Source organism: Sesamum indicum, linkage group LG2, assembly GCF_026168435.1.
Source record: "Sesamum indicum cultivar Baizhima isolate 11 linkage group LG2, ASM2616843v1, whole genome shotgun sequence".
Lineage (NCBI taxonomy): Eukaryota > Viridiplantae > Streptophyta > Magnoliopsida > Lamiales > Pedaliaceae > Sesamum > Sesamum indicum.
This window is the reverse complement of record NC_142658.1, coordinates 385522-406837: the sequence shown is the minus strand read 5'-3', so window position 1 is coordinate 406837 and position 21316 is coordinate 385522. Positions and strand designations below refer to the sequence as shown.

Genomic DNA, 21316 nt, shown 5'->3' with positions numbered 1-21316 from the left:
TTTTGTTGTAAATTCATGGTTCCATTGTCTAGAGGCTTGCTTAAGGCCATAAAGTGATCTCTTAAGCTTACAAACATGACCGTTTGGTATATCATATCGTAAGGGAGGTTCCATGTATATTTCTTCATCGATGAACCCATGCAAAAAGGCATTGTTTATGTCTAATTGATGCAAGAACCAGTTTTGTTTAGCAGTTAGAGCAAGCAATATTCTAACAGAAACGGCTTTCGCTACTGGAGAAAAACTATCTATATAGTCTATCCCTTCAATTTGATTATAACCCTTGGCAACAAGTCTAGCTTTATATCTATCCAATGAGCTATCAGATTTTAGTTTGTGTTTGAAAATCCACTTACAACCTATAGGTTTCTTGCCATGTGGAAGTGTTGAAATTTCCCAAGTGTGGTTGTCTTCTAGAGCTTTGATTTCAGTTGCCATGGCATCTCTCCAGTCTTTACTTTTGACAGCTTGAATATATGTTTTTGGTTCTGGTGGGAGTGACGCTGTAGTGAGCATGCATGTATGCATAGTAGGTGAATGGATAAGTGAGGGAATATCAGAATGACAATAGCTATTTGAACATATATAGTCATTAAGTCTTGTAGGCCTAGTAAGTGTCCTAGTAGATCTCCTGAGATTGTCACTTTCTATCTGTTGGTTCAAATGAGGGGTATCTTGGTGTAATGATTCTGTGTCATACCTGGTATTTTCTGTATTAGTGATAGGAGAGATGTTATCAGGTTCTTCTAAGTCCTTTTCAGTTAACATGGTGGGAATAGAGCATGTGATTGGGTCAGATTGTTGTTCTGTGTAAGGAAAGACATCTTCTCTGAAACTAACATCTTTAGAAATTATAATGGTTCTTTTGGTTAGATCATACAATTTGTAACCCTTCTGATTAAGAGCATAACCCAAGAAAATACATTTGGTGGCCCTTAGGTCAAACTTAGATTTGTTAGGATGGTTATTGGTAGCAAAACATAAACATCCAAAAGTCTTAAAATGTGAATAATCTACAGGTTATGCAGTATTTCATAAGGAGTTTTCTAGTTAAGGATAGGTGTTGGAGTTCTGTTTATGATATAAGTAGAGGTTAGGATTGCATCTGTCCAGAAACTCTTCGGTAGATTAGACTGAAACATAAGAGCTCTAGCTACTTGCAACAAGTGTTTGTGTTTTCTTTCAACCACACCATTCTGTTGGGGTGTGTATGTGCACGTAGTTTGGTGTATAATACCTTCATTTTTGAAATTTTTTTGACATTGTTCTCCCATAAATTCTGAACCATTATCACTTCTTATTATTTTGATTCTTTTATTAAATTGAGTTAATATCATCTTATGAAACATAGCAAGCAGATTGGTAGTTTGGGATTTTTGTTGCATTAAAAAAGTCCATGTGCATCTATAAGAGCATCTATAAATGGAGTATTCATTATATGGACCCCAAAGGTCTACATGTAAAAGATCAAAACAGTTTTGAGAAAAAGAGCTACTAATAGGAAAGGACATTCTTTGCTGCTTGGCCTGAGGGCATATTTCATAAGATGAAACTTGGTCTTTCTTTTCCTTGACTAATCCTGTGTGCATCAAGACATTAAAAGACAAGTGTCGTAATCTTCTATGCCATGTTTCTGCAGAAACAATAGAGGCATTAAGACTGATTTCTCTGCAATTTTGCATAACCTCTTCTATGAATTTCTTGTCAAAAGATTGTTCTTTAATCACATAGAGTCTCCCTACAAGGCAGCCTACTGCAACCACATCTCCAGTCTTGTGGTCCTGCATAATACAGTATGATCTTAAGAATTCAAATCTAATGGGAGAAGTGCTGCAAATTTTACTAATTGATAACAGATTAAATTTTATATTTGGCACATGCATTGCATTTTCCAGCACAACTTTAGGGGATAATGTCATGTTTCCTGTAGTTTCAACCAAACATTTTGACCCATCTGCAAGATGTACATAAGTGTTTGATGTGCTAATAGTGGATTTGTCAAATAATTTCAAATTGCTGCACATGTGGGAACTAGCCCCACTATCCACAATTCATGAATCACAGTCCCAAGAATTTAGACAGGAGTTTTGAAGTAATTTACCTGAAAACTCTAGGATGATTTGATCTGTAAATGAGGGTGATTGCAGGTTGAAATCTCCAAGAACCCTTTGTATTTCTGCTCGTATAAGGTCTGACATAGTTTTCTTCTCCACATCACTGTTGACAGCTTCATTCCTCTCAATGGCAGCATTAGCTTTATTGAAGCTGGGGTTGCTTTTCTTTCTCTGTTCTACTAGAGATTTGTACCAGTCAGGGAAACCAAATATTTCGAAGCATATATCCTTTGTGTGGCCTATTTTCCCACATTCTTTACACACTTGTTTTCTTTTGTCAACAAAATTTCATTTTCCCTAATAGTTTCTGAAATTTTTAGACCTTTTATAAGTCTACATTGCCATATTTTGGCCTGTATGAGTCTGTGTTGCATTTACTTCTTTCTATTTTTCTACTCTTAGAACCATAGAGTAGGCTTTAGAGACATTCGGCAGGGGCTCCATTGTGAGTATTTGACTTCTCACACCATCAAATTGTTCATTCAGTCCTACAAGAAATTCTATCAAGCGATCCTCCATCTTAGTCTCAGCAGCCTCTTTCGCAGCATCACATGTACATTTTGGATTACGCGTAACGCAAGATAATTCATCCCATAATCTTTTCATCTTTGTAAAATATGTAGTCACAGACATTGTTCCTTGAGACATAGATGTAATTTCTTTTCTAAGCTGATAAAACATGGGACCATTACTTTGTCTGTACCTGTTTTCTAATTCCATCCATAATTCCCCAGCAGAGTTTGTATACATGAAGCTCTCCACGATATCTTTGCCGATGGAATTAAGTATCCACGAGGTTTACCATGTAGTCGGTTCTGACCCACTGCTCCAATTCTTTGCCATTCTCTGTAGGTTTCTGTGTTTCACCATTTATGAAGCCAAGCTTCATTTTAGCCCCAAGGGCTATTTTAATAGATCTGCTCCATGAAAGTTAGTTTGATCCGTCCAGAGGTATTGTAACCAAACTCGATCCAGGGTTATCACTAGGATGGAGTTTCAAGATTTCTTGATTTTTCAGACATTTCTTCTATTTCTTGAAATCAAGAACAAGTGTATTTTGCAGGCTTGAATTTGTAAAAGAAAGGGTGAAAGAGGAGGAATCAGAGACCATCAAAGATGGCTCTGATACCATGTAAAAATGGCGGAAGCAAGAAGATTAAAAATTGAAATTGCCATATCTGTAACAAGAATAGGGAAGTAGTTGGAGGGTATAACAATTCAAATTATAAATCTGTTGAGTATTTCTTAATGAAGAAGATAACAGAGATGGGTCTATATATACACGTCTAAAACCTCAACTGCTAAAGACTAACATAAAACGTGTTTAACTAATAAAGGTGCTAACTAAGAGAAAAAGTGTAGTAGCACTTTACAACTGACTGTTTTTACAAGTGAAAAGGGGAGAGTCGTATTATTATTGATAAAAAGTTAAAACATAGAAAAGAATTGTTGTTGCTTGTGAGCGACTCTTCCTTCCTTCTTCGTTTTGAACTGAACAGAGTAGCAGTTGCTGTAATTTGCAGCTGCTGTTGTTGCTTGATCATTCTTCCATGAATCTTACCTTCAATCTTCCTTCTTTACACTAAGTAAAAGAAAAACTAATCTTTTTGTTCGAATGGCTCTTTCCTCCACCGGCAACCCACGAATAGCTACGCAATACACCGGCGGGTTGTTGACGGCGGCACGACGAGAAAAGAAGAAGAGTTTTAGCGAGAAAAGAAGAAGAGCTTCAGCTTCGTAACTGCAATTTGGGGGAAACTTGCAATTGGGGATTTTGAGGTTTAATTTCATTTTTACTAACAATAATAATTTTTAAAAAATAATATTTATAAAACAAAATAAAATTTATTTTTAATTTTTATTTATAAAAATATGAAATAAAGATGGAAGTAATGACGGAATTAAAGACGGAAATAAAAAAAATATATTTTTTTGAATCCAGGTTTAATTCCGTCTTAAATTTTTTTGTTTTATTATCAAGTCAAAGACGGAATCAAAGACGGAATACTTTTTATATTTTTTATTTTTTCCCAAAAATTTCTATTCGTAAAAAATTCAGTCAATATAAAGATTTATTTTATAATTTTAAGACGGAAACATTTTTCGTTGTTAAATCTGTCTTTGAAAGGTTAAATTTTTTTACGGATAAATTTCCATCTTTGATTTCCGTCTCTGATAGCCTGCTCTCTTGTAGTGGTACGAATTGGCCAGCGTATAGGACCAAAATTGAAAAAAGGTCCACTTATGAGATCAAAAATATAATTTAGCCTAGTATATATAGTTCATCTCACTTGAAATAATATTTGAAAATTTGAGATCACAATTAATTCGAGGTAAAATATGATACTTTCTCGTATTTTATTTAACCAACGTTTTAGAGTTGGTCTAGTTTTGGGCAAGATTTGTGAATATTATTGTAAACTGCAAAAAATTGTAATTAATTATTTCTGGCAATCATAACAACTATCAGCAGAGTCTAATTAAGTCGGCGTATTTCCAATAAGACGAACTACACCGCAAGGAAAAATTGGTGCATGTATTAAAAGACAAATCTCCGCAACTCATCTTATTATCCTATATGACTCTTGTTTTTGACATATTTCTTTATTTAAAACAAAATAATTTTTACATAATCAAATGGTGAAAAGTATATGATGATAGTTTTATTGATTGACTATATTTATTCTTCATATAATACAATAATCTTAGTAAAAATTCTTTGGTAGTATAGGTTCCATAATGAGTGCAAGAGGCTCTTTAGGAGGTGCAGTAAGTCCATATAGTTCTTCCATGCATACATCTTTAGGTCTCATGCCATCAACCAACTTGAAATTAAATCCATGCAGCAAATTAGCAAATGTTGTCCGAACAAGCTTAAGTCCAAGGTTGTATCCAGGACATCTCCTCCGGCCAGAACCAAATGGTAAGAGGGCAAAATTACTTCCCGTCGGATCAATTTCTTTGCCCACAAACCTCTCCGGCAAGAACTCATTGGGTGCATCCCATGAGTTGGGGTCTCTCCCTATGCTCCATGTATTGATGAGGATTGCTGTACCCTTTGATATATCATAGCCTGCAACTTTGCAGTCCTCCATGGCGTAATGGGGGGCTAAAATTGTCGACAATGGATGTAACCTCATGGACTCCATGATAATGGCATCAATATAAGGTAAATTCGAGGAGTCATTCTCTTCAACCCATCTGTTTCTTCCAATAACCCTGTCAAGCTCTTCTTTCCCCTTTTCAATTACGTGAGGATTTTTTACAAGTTCATGGATAGTCCATTCGATTATCGTAGCTGCGGTATCTGTGCCAGCACCTACTAGGCCCTTTTTTTTATATTAATTGACAGGAGAGAAGATAGTTAGGTAATGACATGATCACCACAATCACACATCCGAGAAACCATAATATTATTAGGTAATTCGATGAAAATTGAAAATCAAATAGCAGAAACATTGGAATAATATAATCATGAAGCCCCATGGAATGCTGAATGTTTTTTTATGCCCAATGTGTTGTCAATATTTTGCTTATTATACCAAAAGACGCCCCTTGTTTCTATTAATTTTCCCCACCAAATCTTACAATACATTAATGATATATCAGACTTTGTTGACAAAACACTCTACTTGCACAGCCTTCCTCCCTCTTCTGGCTTCAAAAAGACGTTGGCTAATGTTCGACAGAAAATAGGAAATTCATGATTTAGTCAAATGATGTTGACAAGACTAGAATTACAAAAGGGCAACTTTTATACATTCCAATTTTTATCCTCTTCTTAATTAGTATATCAAGGTTAAAAAAAAAATAATCAGTTTTAAAGGTTTCTAACAATTTAAACAAAAAAGTAATCATTATCTCTATCACAACCTAATCTGCCCACACTTTGTCCCATCCAACCAAATAAAGGTGCCCTTAGTTCATATAAGCAATATGTAAATTAAGCCGAGATTAGTGTATGTTTTCATGAAAATCTTTAAACTAGTCTTCAATTTTATGAAAGTGAAAGGGGTTAAAAGGTCAGACTAATACATATATACCTGTAATAATCCCTTGATACGGTCACTTGTGAGTTTGACTTCAAGATTAGGATCCTCAGCCAACTGCAATAATGCATCTACCACATCTCCTTGGACGGGGTCTTTTTCTGTTGCTATTCTAGTTTGATGATCATTGATCACATAGCTGAAAAACTTGTCCAATTTCTTCTGCAAAGCCTTCATTCTCTTAACATATCCCTGTAGATCAAGAAAACTTAGCCATGGTATCCAATCCCCAATATTGAACACCCCATTCAGCAAAAACCACTCTTCAACCATCTCTTGCAATTCATCCAGCTTTACTACAGACTTATCATGTTCTGATTCACTAAAATATTTGCTGCTTAATACCATTCTACTTATACTGGAAAGATTATAACGGTATAAATGCGGTCTGAGTATGACAGGCTTTCCAGAGAGGGAATATAGACGGGCCAGGAAATTATGCCTCTCCTCAATACGGATATGCTCCCAGGATTCTAGTTTTTTTGCACTGAACACCTCAGAGAGATAAATTTTACGTGCTTGTCGCCAAAAAGGGCCGTAGGGAGCCCATGTCATGTCTGAGTAATTATAGCTAGTGTATTTACCAGCAGCAAGTGCAGGTCTAGAGGCAAAAACTGTATCGTGTACCTTTAGGAACTGTTTGGCCATCTCAGGGGAGGATGCAACCACAACTGGGAATTTCCCAAACTTTAGTTGCATAATATCACCGTACTTTTGGGATAAAAGGTGAAGGGATCGATGCGGGATAGAACCAAGCAGGTTCAAATTGCCGATGACAGGCCAGGGCTTTGGTCCTGGTGGAAGGTTTGGTTTCGGGTGTCGTCTGAAGACTATTTTGGAGAGAAAGGCTAATGCAGCTAGATGTAGTAACGCTAATAATGGCCAAGAGGAGTTCTCCATCAGCGGCGTGCAGATGAGAATTGGTAGGGGGAGTACTAAAGTGTATTTATAATTGAAGCTGGTGTAAATATTTTCTGGAACAAGGAGCTGCTCTAGATTGTTGTGCTGCAAAGGTAAAGAAAATTCTATATTACAAATGTAAGAAAAAGTAGGAGTGTAGCAAATGATGGTTCATTGTTTGTCGCATGCTGGACCAAGAACGCCAAACCGATTCACCTAAGTTTCCACTTTTCCATAAATACTGATCCACAACCATATAAACATTAAACACCATCCCTATATGTAACACCTAATTTTTGTAAAATATAGTTGTGAAATTAATTAATAAATATTAAAAAATTAATTACTTAGTAAATAAATTATAAATTCAAATTTTGATGATATTAAAATTTGAATAAAGTTTTAAAATATATTTAAGGCCAAATTATATTAAAAATATTCTAAAAAGATTAAAAATAAACATAGTTAGACAACCACAATTCACTAAAACTGAGGAAGAGCTCTCCTGTTTGAATATGCAACAATTTTAAAAAATATAAATAAAGTAGCTATCATTAATTAATAAAAAATATATATTTTTGCACTTGAATGCAAGTTTAATTATTGTCTATGAATCAACAATTGTATTACTCAATGGGAGCATTATTATATTCAACATTCATTTTTTTTATTAATATTTCATAAAAATTAAATATGAGAATACTAATTGAAATAAAATTTATTATTTTTTATAAATAATTAATTGTTATTGAAAAATAATAAATGCAAATATAAGCAAAAACAGTATCCATTTAACGAATGGGGATAAAATGGTCTTTAATAAATTAAGTTTGTTTTAGAAGTGATTTTTCTCCAAATAGTATCCAATTCAGCTTTTGACCGTTTTTTACTTTTTTAACAAACATTATCCACTTTTGATTCTGCTACAACTTTAATTTTTTTCTACAAAACTTATTTTTTTTAAAAAATAGAAGTTTTCGCAAACACTCCCGTAGTGCCCATTGATGCTTAGAATCATCCCTTCTTAATGAGTCTTATTAGGGTTAATAGTTGTAATTAGCTAGATCAGACTTTTAGTTTTACAAGAAATTTACTTTTAAGTATCTAAGTTCATTAGGTAACTAAGTAGTATAAATAGGTAACGTGATCCAAGACATGGGATCATCTACCATCTCACTCATACTTTTATTCTCTGTGTTTTTTTTTTTTTTTTATAAAATTCTCTTTTTTCCTTTTATGTGTTCTCTTATTAGCATATTAGACTAGTTCTTTTAATTTTTTTTAAAGATATGGTGAATGCTTGATTCACATATGTTGTGACATCTAATTTGTATTTTAATTTCTACCTTTATTGATTTAGGTATTTGTTTTGTTCTGTGCGCTTTCATCACAAATAGTCTGATTTATAAATGATAAAGCCACCATTGTTCATTATCAAGAATATTTGCCTAGCCAATTGAACTTGCAAATCTATAATTATTTGTTTAGTTCAATAACTAGTGGTGACACAACAAAATTTATCAGGTCATAGTGGCTGGTTGTATTGTGAAAAAGGCATAATCCAGTTTAAATAAATTCTCGTAGGAATTCATTGCTTAGAATTGGGCCTTTCTAGTTATTAATGTTGTTGGTAAATTAAATCTTGAGAACGTTCCGACAGTTGTTTAATGATCAAGAAAATTAGTTAAATGGACGTTCTTTGATTAACGAAAACTTAAGAAAATGCGAAGTGGTTAGGTCGTTCTAGCAAGTATAACTAATTTATCTATTATGAATGGTTATCATCTTTGCATCACTAATCAACCGTGGAATTGAGCATGATCCTGTCTTTAACTGAAAATCTTTCTTTTCATATTTATTCCTCCTTTTAATTTTATTTTTTATATTTAGACTGTAAAAATAACTTCCCACCTTTTTATTTTTATTTGAAGGAATTAATTTAAAACCAATCTCTGTGAATACTCACTATGCTTCACAAGTTTGTCCATGCACTGATGCCCAGTTAAGTCACCGACTCACCGCACTTGCCTACCGCCCTCCGTCTAGCTAGACAGCTTGATACCACCTTACATTTTAAGGACGTTCTCTATTTCATTTTACTTTCATCGCTTAATATGTGTGGTGCTTTATGCATATATTGAGGATAATGTATGTACTTGGTGTGGGGGACGTTTGTTGTGGTACGATTTTGCTGATAATCATTGATTGAATGGAGACATAATTTTGTGCTTAATCTTTTCTTAAGATTGTGCATATTGATGTGGGAGACAATTTTTGGTGAAGAAAATTTTTGATTTTTCATCTAAAATTTGATTTTTTTTTTTTTTGAAAAACATCAAAATTTATACTTGAAATTAGTTTGTCTTGAAACAAAATATGTGAATTATCCTATGATTTGAACTGAATTTTTTGAATGTTTTCCTCTGATGTCATGAAATTATAGAAATTTGTAGTTTAAGTCGAGATTAGTAGGAGAAATTAACCCTAGTGCATACAAAATATTATGTGAAGTGTGTCCCGTTGATTGTGTTAACCGAACAATGTTCAAGAATCAATGCTAAAGCTTATATGTGAGCTTTTAAGCCACAACACTTGCATTTAATAATGCTCATGTATCTCTTTTGATTGAGGGCATCAAATTTAGTATGTGCATTCTAAAATTTATTTGTGTAATACATTTTAAAACCACATTCTTGTGAATTAGTGTATGAAAGTGATAAGGGTTAAGATAACCAATTAACCTTGAAAAGAGCCTAGCTAGAATTCACCCTTAGATAACTCTTTTAAGTCTCAGCCTTTCTTTCTTAGTTAAAACCATGTAATAAACTGAATTATCCTTTTGTTGGTTATTCCCTAAAAAGATTTTTGAACCCTTTCAAGAGGATGTTGCTGGTTGGGTTGCTCGTAAGTTGCTATAGAAACAAAATAAAATAAAATGATTCAAGTTGCATACAAGAGTATCATTGCTAGCCTAAAGAGACCTATTACAACCATGTTAAGCCCCTTTGATAAATGCACTTATTCACATTCTGTGGTGGTGGAGATTTGATTGCAAGCAAGCCTATGGCAATGACATACTATTATTTTGATTTGAGTGCGACCCAATTTCTTGAACACTTTTTGAGTGACTAGAGTAACACCCTTATGAGAGCGTTGAGACTTGCTTCATTTGAGTTTGATATAGTCAATGGTATACTTGTGTGCTGAATCTGTGCTACTAGTATTTATTCCCAATATTACTATCTCTTGTAAAACTGCAAAGACATATTAGTTAACAAACATACTTGATTGGCGTAAAGAAAAACTTGGGATTAATCACTTGGATAATTTTTGTATTTTGGATCGAGAAATGCTTGAAAACAAGCATGATTTTGGTGTGGGGAAATCTGATAGGCTGCGTTTTATCGTCCAATTACATGCTCAATTCAAGTATTTTAGAACTAGTTCATTATATCGATAATTGAATTATACATCTTTTGTATGAATGATTGATATTAACTCCTTTTGAAGAAAATAGAGCAAAAAAAAAAAAAAAAACCAAAATCGAGCTAGAAATAGATCAAGGGAAGAGAAAACAGAAACAAACTTCAACATTCATTAGGGCGTGATCACGTCCTATTTAATATGCAAGGCTGTCTGGAGAGAGAAATCATTTTGAAATTGTTAGAGAAGATTTGCTTCCTTTATTATGAAAAAAAAACGTGAAAGAAAATAACGAGGAGCACCAATACTGCAAATTTAAAAGGAAAAAAAAAAGGAGAAGATGGGGGATGGGTTCAGAGCTTGGAGGAAGAATTGGAGGACATCGGTTGTGTCGATTAATCACCCGTCATCTTTCTTTCTAGTCCATGGTTTCTCTTAGGATTTTAAATTTTGTTATGAACATGATGTGTAGTTAATCTCCTTTTCTGACTCAAGAAAAATATTGAACCCAATTAATTGTTATGTTTTGATATCTTGATTTTAGTTTGATTTCGCCAAGTATTTCTTGTCGTGATTTACTATCTATGGAAAGATTATTATTCATAAATCTGACAATTTGATTCGATGTTAATGGTTCTACTGCTATTCATGAGTTTAGTAATTCGTGATAATCATGACCAAGTGGTATGAGCAGCAAAAATTAATTATGTGCTTTGCATGATTTATTCATAGGGGCAAGAAAAATAGGTTAGATAATTACAACTATCTCAACTGTTTAATCTAGGTTTAATTGTTTGAGATAATAAGTTTTGATTTAGATGCTCAAGTCAAATCAAATACAATATGAGAACATGAATTTATTATGGATATCCTATTAGATTTTAAAGTTGAATGCTTGGTTGTGAAATTATTCTTGTGTGATCAATGATTAGCATAACGATTGGCTGATACACTCCTTTGGTCTGTAATCCTTCTCTACTGATTTCTTCCTAGTCATTTATCTTTGTTTTCTATTTATTTTATAGTAATTAGCAGTAATCCTCAATCCTAACGCCCAATATTCAGTTACTACAAGTCTACAATTGAGACTGAGAAATTAATCAATAGCTTTTTAGGGATTCGACCTAATTTCAATACTGTTATAATTTTAGAATCAGTAATTAATTTTAACGGTTTCGATAATCGGTAACACAGAAGCCTCTCCTGTTTATTTGCCTTAGTTTAATAGGCTAGTGACAATAGCTTAAGCAAGCAGTGAGAGGTTAGGTAAGGGGTGAGAGGTTAGGTAGGTAGCAAGAGGTTAGGCAAGTGGCAAGAGGTTAGGCTAGTACCTTTAATTTCAATTAAAATATTTTTTCATGAAATTAGGGGTACTTCATTACTGACTAGTTCTTTGCTAATACTTGTTGTCCTATTTGAGCTTTTCTGTGCTGTTTTTGTGATTGTTCCTATATAGGTTCCTTGAAGGTTACTCATTCATATGGTTGACGTTGGGACCAATATTTCTCTGGTTACCTTTTGGTTTTGTCACTTCTGCTGATCTCCTTTATCTAGTTGTTTGCTGTTATATCTTTTGCAGGTCTTATGAACCCCTCTCATAGGTTCAAAGGCTGTCAGCCATACAAACATGATCTCCATGTTAATACTTATTTTCATTATTTATCCTTTTGGAACATTGCACACACTTTGACTTGGCCTTTTTATACAGATTTATTTGCAGGTGCTGTGCGATCCACGACGTGGTGGGATAACAAAAATCTTTTTGACTCGTCATAATTTTTCTACGACACATGTTCGGTTCTTTTGTTGTAAGGGAGTAGTACTCCTTGTTTATTGTTGCTCTATTTGTAAGGGAGTAGTACTCCTTGTTTATGGTTTTACTAGAAATTCTAGGGAGGTAGCTCTCCCCACTGTAACTATTTTATGCGTTTTAATATAAAAGGACTGGGAACTTCGAAAAGCTCCCCACCTCTAGGTGGTTTTTGTTAAAAAAAAAAAAAGGTTAAGCAAGTGGATATTCCTCGTATTCATGCACCTCGCAGGTTTGTTTTCTCTTTATTATTACTTTTCTTTTTATATATGTAATATTAGTAGTAATGATTTAACCTTTAATTTATTTTCATGAATCATATAGTTTTTAGATCGTATGTTTTGGGATTGTGTAGTTTTAGAATTTTTAAGATGAATACGTGTGAAATGAGCTGTTACTTTTTAGTGTGACGTTTGTAGAATTTTTCACGTAATTGAGAGAATAATTGGTAATTATTAGAAATTTAAGTTTAATTAGTAAATAAATTATAGATTTAATTTGGGATACAATAAAATTTGAACGGATTAAATTGGAGTTTGTTATAATATTTGAAAGTAAATTATACTAATTAGGGAATTAGAAAGGATGTAAAAGTAATTATTTAAAAAGAATTAAAAAAAAAAATAAGATGGTGGGCCGTGCATGTGCTGCCACAACCTCACCAATCATCCAATATATATATATATATATGTATGTTAATTGAAAACACTTACACATTAACACACACTCACATTTACATACACACACACCGACGCGCACACACACTTCGGAAACAGAGGTACGAATTTTAGATTTTATTCTTTAATAATTTATAAAATTATATTATTTAATTAGTTCTTTTATTAAATATCGTTTATATTCAGCGATATACTATATTGGAGTACCTATGATTTTGGCTATTCAAATTAGTGTTGTATTAGATATCATATTTGATATAAAAATGATATAGTTAGGTAAAAATATTAGATTTGTTAGATTTAATTATTATTATAGTTAATTTACACAATTTCATCGGAACGATTAACCAAATATGTAATTCTATGTATTGTTGCTTAATTAAATTGTATAGCAACGATAAATTGACAGAAAATTCATAGAAATACTTCGGAAGTTATATTTTAGAAATATTATGTTATTAAAGAGGGAAAATGAGGTTTCAGTGGTAATATAATTTACGAATGTTATTAAAAATGATAGTTATAAATATATAAGGGGTTTGATTAAGTGAATTGGTAAATTAAATATATTGATTATACGTATAACATTCTATTATAGGATGTGACGACAAAGTAAAGGTTTGAGTAGTCCCTCGTGAATCGAAGTATTTTGGGATTTACGGTAAGTATAATAATTGGATATATATATATATATATCTATATGTAGTATTATATATATTATATATAATGGTTTCTTGGATGCGATCGTGGACTTGACTTTATATTATTATACGTGGCTTTCGTACATTGATTGTTTATATAATTAGTTGTGGATTACCCTAATATCGGTAGAATTGTTATTATGTATCATATGTGTCTGTAATGGATGGACGTGAGAGTGGTATAATTACGTGATCGTATAATTGATTGTTGATGAAATCAAATTGGGAGTTGTTATTGAGAAAGTGATTATTATAATGAATAGAATGACGATTGTGAGTTGAAATAAAAGATAATACTTATATAGTTGGGAACACAGTCAATGGTTTATGAAAATGTGATTGATGATAATGTGATTGATATTGAGATATGAAAAATATATGATTTAAGCTAGGTACCATGGCGCGTAGGGTACCGGGTATTCCGGGCAGTGGGGAATATCCTGTACTATTAGCTACACACAGGGGTGGTATGGGGATACCATGTTTGTTGTGATGTCCTGTGCTGATATTGCTACACAATTGAAGTAAAAGAGTGTGGGGATATCACACAATGTGTATCATGTGCTGTATATAATATGATGATGGCCGGCGAAACCATTGACTGATGTGCACCAATTAGAGTAAGTGGAGCCCTTAACTAATAAACGATAACGTCAGATATTATATCGTGGATTGATTTACAGTTGTGAGTATGTGTTACTGCTTGTATCTGATGTTGCTATGTGACTAATGATTGTTAGTCAATGTGACTGCATGTACGTGAATTGTTGCCTATGTATATATATAAACTGATTGGCTATACTTATTGAGCAGGCAGTTCATTCCTTGCCACGTACTTTTCAGGAGATAGGTCACACTGATTAACCATATTGGACTTTGAGCGGTGCCGTCATCTTTATTAGGTGGGTCAACCGTGACTTCTGAAGCCAGAGTTTTTTATTGTTGGGTTGTTAAATATTCTGGTCTTTTATCGGGATTTGTGTTTTCAATTGTGGTATGATTTTCCTTGAGGTTATGTATATGAGAACATCTAATGAGGGTGAATATAAACTTTCGGAGGTATCTATTACCTTTTGTGGTATATATAAATATATTATATTGATAAATTAGAATTTATTTTACAAGTTGAAAGAGAATTACTTATAGAATGAATTTTGATTAAAGAATGGATGAAATAGTAATAATTAGATGTAGCGAGCAGGGGGTGCTACATTTAGTGCTCAAATAGATGGCTCCTATGAAAATGTTTTGAGAACTCATCATAATGTTTGTATTTGTTTTCTGGGTGTTTTATTGTATTTTATGGAGATAGAGAGAAAAACAAAGATAAATAAGTGTGTCTTAGAAAGAGCATGTTTGGATTTATTTTTTAAAATAATTTAAAATAAGTATTATATGTTTAATGTTGTGTTTTGGGAGACAAAAATTACTATTCGTTGTCAAATCATGTCTTTTTTATATATATTTATATATATGTATGTATCTATGCTAAAACAGTTAAAAACACCTAAATTAGATGTTTTTAAATGATGGTAAAACATTGGGTATGTTTTGACTTGTTTCGAAAATAATTTGGAAATAAAAACAAACATAGTGCATATTTTTACAAGTGTTTTTAGTATTTTTAATTTTTTGGTCTATTTAATATTTCTCCTCTCATCAGTTTTTATTAGTATATTTATATTATTCGATTATTGAGTTTATTAAATAATAATTTTTACTATTGATTTAACATTTAAGCGAAAATTTTTATGAGTTTGAATAATTATAAATTAGTAATCGATTAAATGTCTAAATTAACTAGAGATATTAGAATTAATAAATTAAACTACTAAATTTATTAGATTCATTCCTTTCTATAATTAATGTATTCAACTTAATCGCACTGACTACAGACTACTACATACCAGACTAGGGATGACAGATGAGTCGAGCCGGCTCCTGAACCTCTCGATTTTGAGCTCGATTCGAGCTCAACTGTGCCTGTTCATGAGCTCGCGAGCTCTTTCTATTTTTTTTTATTTTTTTATATATATTTTTATTTTTAAATTTTTATATTTTATATTTGATCAATTTTATAATCAAAATTGACCATATATTGTAATTATTAATCAATATCATACATGTTATTTTTAATAATAATAAATTATGGTACTTTTATTTATACATTTAATCTTTATACAAAAATAAATTTAATCAACAACTTAGTAAATTCTAATATTTTTTATAATAAAAATTATTATTTAATATGACATATATAAACTTTTTGTTATATTTTAATATATATTTGTATTACGTTATACTTTTTTTAAATTGACAAGTAATTCACTTATGATTTTTTATCTATTTTTTAGTTTTATATTATTATCAAGATACATACTATGCATTATGCAATCTATTTATTATTTATAAATTTATGTCAAAATTTAGTGAAACATATGAATTAATCTAAAAATAATGATAATGATAATAATAGTGATGGTTGAACAATTTTAATTATTTTAATTATTATTTTATTATATATATAATGAGATCAAAAAATTTAATCAACAATTACGATATTTTAAAATCTGGACACCGGATTCACACCAAATTTATATATATATATAAGAACGTGTTCATTAGATCATATCAGACGGTTTGATTTAATATCACATGGTCTGATTCTACGATACACCGCTTGAATGATTATTCTTATGCTCCGAGTACGATATCTTGACATCAGTATATTCAATAAGTCTAAAACTTTATCAAGTGTATTTTTCTGTAAGTTTGATCATATCTAATGATCTTATCTGAATTTTGATGGTCCGATTAACCCATGTTATTTAACAATGTAAGATGATAGTTATATCAATGTAATATTAATATTTATAAATATATAAATTTACTGCAGATTGTCAATATATATTAATCTCAACTATAAAATGTTTCAATTGCATTATTTTAGATAATTGATACTTTCCCAATAATTTTAAACTATCCAGAATGATTTTTTTTTTTTTGTACAATTTACTAATTATATTACTACTAAACTAATCAAATTAGAATTTCATACTATATTTTGATATATTTATAATATAGTATATATACATTATACAATCTATTTTATTACTTATAAATTTATGTAAAAAATTGGTGATTTTCATAATTGAATATAATAATAATAATAATAAACAAAAAAAATTCAGTTTGAGCTCGAGCTCGAGCTCAACATATAGAGCTCGACTCGTTGCCACCCCTATGTAACCAGACAATTAATTATATGGGTAGGTGTTTATTAAGTTTTATAACAGTGAAAAACTATTTGAGGGTATTAATTAAAATCAATATAGGGTAGATGCTAAAATCAATATCGAGTTAATTAGTAAGTAGTTATTTTTCTTGATAAATTCGATGCTAATGTAAATTAACAATGAATTTCGCTATTTTGCAAGGAATACGCGTCGTTGCTGTTAAAGTTTTTTCTTGTAGTGGTTGTTCACTTTTTTCAATTTATACTGACTTTAACTTCTTATAACTTCCTTATTTTTTTTTTTAATTCCTTTAGTTAAAGTTAAAATACAATTTTTAAAATTTTTTAGAGTTTTTATTTAATTATTGACAGTCAGATTTAGATTGAGGAGATCCGCCCATATCTTCTATTTTATCATGTACTGAGGCTGCGTGCTTACATAAAATTCATCTAGTCAAAATGAAATGTTATTGCCAACTTTGTTAGAGAATCTGCCAATCATACGACATATATAAAAAGGAAGAGAAAAAGATCATTACTATATGGTTTGATTACGTACAAGAATTGATTATACTATATCTATTATTAATACTAATTATATTAGTTAAAAGTATTTTTCTTTACCAAAGAGCTGTACGTATATCATTTTTTGAGAAATCAGCCCTAATAATTTGATAAGAGTTAAGATTTTAAATTTAAACTTTAAAATCCGAATATTGTAGTATAATTAAGATCACTTAATTAAGAGTTTCTGCATTTCATTTATTTCTATATAAATAACATATTACAACGAATTCTTCTGTACCACCTGTTTGAGCTCAATCTAGCAAATTTAGTTATCAAAGAACAGGGAGACCACTTCATGCAGGTGGTTGACACCTTAAGATCCGTTATAGTAAAAAAATTCCGGTTAATTTCAAGAGAGCCATTTGAAATTGACTCTTTAGTCTGAAAGTAACTACTTCCCTAGATACATGGGCGGACTTGACAATGCTTGGTCAAATGACCATATATTTGTCTAAATAAATTCAAATTCTGAGATTCTTTTTTTGTTATGTAGCTAACACGTGTAGGTAACCATTGACACTAAATTCATACCAACTACCCTCCAGATTTTGCTCTACGATTCTTATAAATTGAGGTATTTTGCAATTATTTTGGAAACATAAGTTATCACACTCAAACTCTTATTCTCTCTCGATTTTTAAGATATTTTCAGCGTACTTTTTGCACCCAATTCGATTTTCGTCGCTTCATCATTACTTTCAACTATTATTTTTACTTTAATTCAAGTTTTCTTTTTATTCCTTTTAGTAAATTTGTTATTGATTTAAATCAGAGTGCTAACCTCTATTTTGCAAGCTAGTTCATCAATAATTTTAAAAATTTTGTGAATTTTTGTGGTACGACTGGAACCTGCTAGAATACTTTTGTACATTACCAAAAGAATATAATTAATCATTTCTGTCAATTGTGGCAATCAGAGTCTAAGGCGGCGCATTTCCAATAAGATGAACTTCACCGCAAGAAAACTTTGGTGCATGTACTAATAAAAGACAAATTTCCACTACTCATCTTATCAACCTATGACTCTTGCTTTTGACATATTTCTTTATTTCAAACAAAATAATTATTATATGCTCAAATGATCAAAAGCATGATCGATCGATTATTGAACTATATATATAGTGGTACTTACTTGCATTGACTACATTTATTCTTCATATAATATAAATTTAGTAAAAGTTCTTGGGTAGTATAGGTTCCATGATGATGGCAAGAGGCTTTTTAGGATGTGTAGTAAGTCCATATAGTTCCTTCATGCATATATCTTCAGGTCTCATGCCATCAACCAACTTCAAATCAAATCCATGCAACAAATTAGCCAATATTGTCCGAACAATCTTAAGTCCAAGATTGTATCCAGGACATCTCCTCCGGCCAGAACCAAATGGCAAGAGGGCAAAATTACTTCCTGTCAGATCAATTTCTTTGCCCACAAACCTCTCCGGCAGGAATTCATTGGGTGCATCCCATGAGTTGGGGTCTCTCCCTATGCTCCATGTATTGATGAGAATTGTTGTTCCCTTTGATATATCATAACCTGCAACTTTACAGTCCTCCATGGCATAATGGGGGGCTAAAAATGTCGCCAATGGATGTAACCTCATCGATTCCATGATGATGGCATCAATATAAGGCAAATTAGGGAAGTCGTTCTCTTCTACCCATCTGTTTCTTCCAATAACTCTGTTGAGCTCTTCTTTGGCCTTCTCAATTACGTGAGGATGTTTTAGAAGTTCATGGATAGCCCACTCGATTGTCGTAGCTGAGGTATCTGTGCCACCAGCTAGTAAGTCCTATGTATATTGTCAGGAGAGAAAAGAATTAATTAGGTAATGAAAACTGAAAATGAAACTGCAGAAAGATTTGAGATGACCACAATTAGGTAATGACATGACGACCATATATAAGCACAAATTATTGGGTAATTAGGTAATGAAAATTGAATTATTAAGGTGAAAATATTTTGTTTATACGCATTGTTATTAGAAATATATTGATTTGATACCACAGTCTAATATAGAATACAATTTTATTAACTAATCCAAACGTATTCTCATTTTTAACAAAAATCTACACAAAATTGAAAATACGATTCTCCGCAGAAAATGAAAACATAAACAAACAGGATTCTTAAGGCAAAGAAAGGTATTATGAAGATGGCCATGTGGTATTTGTACATGATATGTGCAATTAATACTTTTAGTTTATATAAGCAAAATATAAAATGAGTTCTCTATTTTCATGAAAATCTTTAAACGGATCTTGAAATTTATGAAGTAAATGGGTTTGAAAGCTTAGACTAATAGGAAAAAGTATTATTTTAGTCCGCTAAGTATGCCTAATTTTAATTTTAGTTCGATAACTATTTTCATTTTTGTTTAGACTAATACATACCTGTAATAATCCCTTGACACCGTCTCTTGTGAGTTTGACTTCAAGATTAGGATCCTCAGCCAACTGTAATAATGCATCTACCACATCTCCTGGGGCGGAGTCTTTTTCTGTTGCCATTCTAGTTTGATGATCATCAATTACATAGTTGTGGAACCTGTCAAACTTTTTGTACAAAGCCTTCATTCTCTTAACATATCCCTGTAGATCAAGAAAACTTAGCCATGGTATCCAGTCCCCAATATTGAAAACCCCATTGAGCAAAAACCATTCGTCCAACATCTCTTGCAACTCATCTAGCTTTACTACAGACTTATCATGTTCTGATTCACTAAAATATTTGCTGCTTAATACCATCCTACTTATATTGGAAAGCGTATAACGGGATAAATGCTCTCTAAGTACGACCGGCTTTCCAGAGAGGGAATATAGACGGGCCAGGAAATTATGCCTCTCCTCAATACGAATATGCTCCAAGGATTCTAGTTTTTTTGCACTGAACACCTCAGAGAGATAAATTTTACGTGCTTGTCGCCAAAAAGGGCCGTAGGGAGCCCACGTCATGTCCGAGTAATTATAGCTAGTGTATTTACCAGCAGCAAGTGCAGGTCTAGAGGCAAAAACTGTATCGTGTACCCTTAGAAACTGTTTGGCCATCTCCGGGGAGGATGCAACCACAACTGGGAATTTCCCAAACTTTAGTTGCATAATATCGCCGTACTTTTGGGATAAAAAGTGAAGGGATTGATGTGGAATGGAACCAACCAGGTTCAAATTGCCGATGACAGGCCATGGCTTTGGTCCGGGTGGAAAGTTTCGTTTTGGGTGTGGTCTAAGGAATATTTTGGAGAGAAAGGCCAGGGCAGCAGCTAAATGTAGTAATGCTAATAATGCCCAAGAGGAGTTCTCCATCAGCGGCATGCAGATGAAGATGATATAGTGGCAGAGAATTCGTTGTGACTTGTGAGGGTAAGGTTATTTATAATAGCAGCTGGTCTAAATTGTTGTGCGGCAAGGTAAAGACGATGATTCCTTGTTTGTTGGCACGCTGGACGAAGAGTGCCAAACCGATACGGTGAGTCATCCACTTTTCCACAACTATACAAACACCAAACGTATGCATGAGGAAACGAAGTTGTAATTGTAATGTTAGCTAAGTTGAATATTATTCACCGCAGCCACATGCCCTGGAAATTAACTTAATTCAGATAAAAAAGTTGAATAGAAAGAATTTTATTTTGTTGGAACTATTTGTGGTGGCCGAAGAGTGTATGTATATATTTGTTATACGATCTTCTTTCTATATACTCATCTGTATGCAATTTTCGGAGAAGGGTTATAATTGTTATTGATCAACAAAGTGCCTTAATTCCACTTCACAATTCAAGATTGACTATATATATATATATATATATATACCCTTTTTCCTTTCCATTAAGGTTGTAAGCA

The 21316-nt window shown here is 32.2% G+C and overlaps 2 protein-coding genes across 2 annotated transcripts; both read right to left on the bottom strand.

Moving 5' to 3' along the window:
• Positions 1-4775: 4775 nt before the first annotated feature.
• Positions 4776-7182, bottom strand: LOC105175183 (trimethyltridecatetraene synthase). Its single transcript, XM_011097536.3, has 2 exons — positions 6158-7182; positions 4776-5443 (listed from the first exon to the last, which is right to left on the bottom strand). Exons 1-2 carry the CDS (start codon positions 7061-7063, stop codon positions 4820-4822), a joined length of 1530 nt encoding a protein of 509 aa, XP_011095838.1. The 5' UTR covers positions 7064-7182; the 3' UTR covers positions 4776-4819.
• An 11227-nt stretch (positions 7183-18409) lies between these two features.
• LOC105175177 (trimethyltridecatetraene synthase) lies at positions 18410-20840 on the bottom strand. The gene is made up of 2 exons (XM_011097525.3): positions 19871-20840; positions 18410-19269 (listed from the first exon to the last, which is right to left on the bottom strand). Exons 1-2 carry the CDS (start codon positions 20786-20788, stop codon positions 18646-18648), a joined length of 1542 nt encoding a protein of 513 aa, XP_011095827.1. The 5' UTR covers positions 20789-20840; the 3' UTR covers positions 18410-18645.
• Positions 20841-21316: the final 476 nt, after the last annotated feature.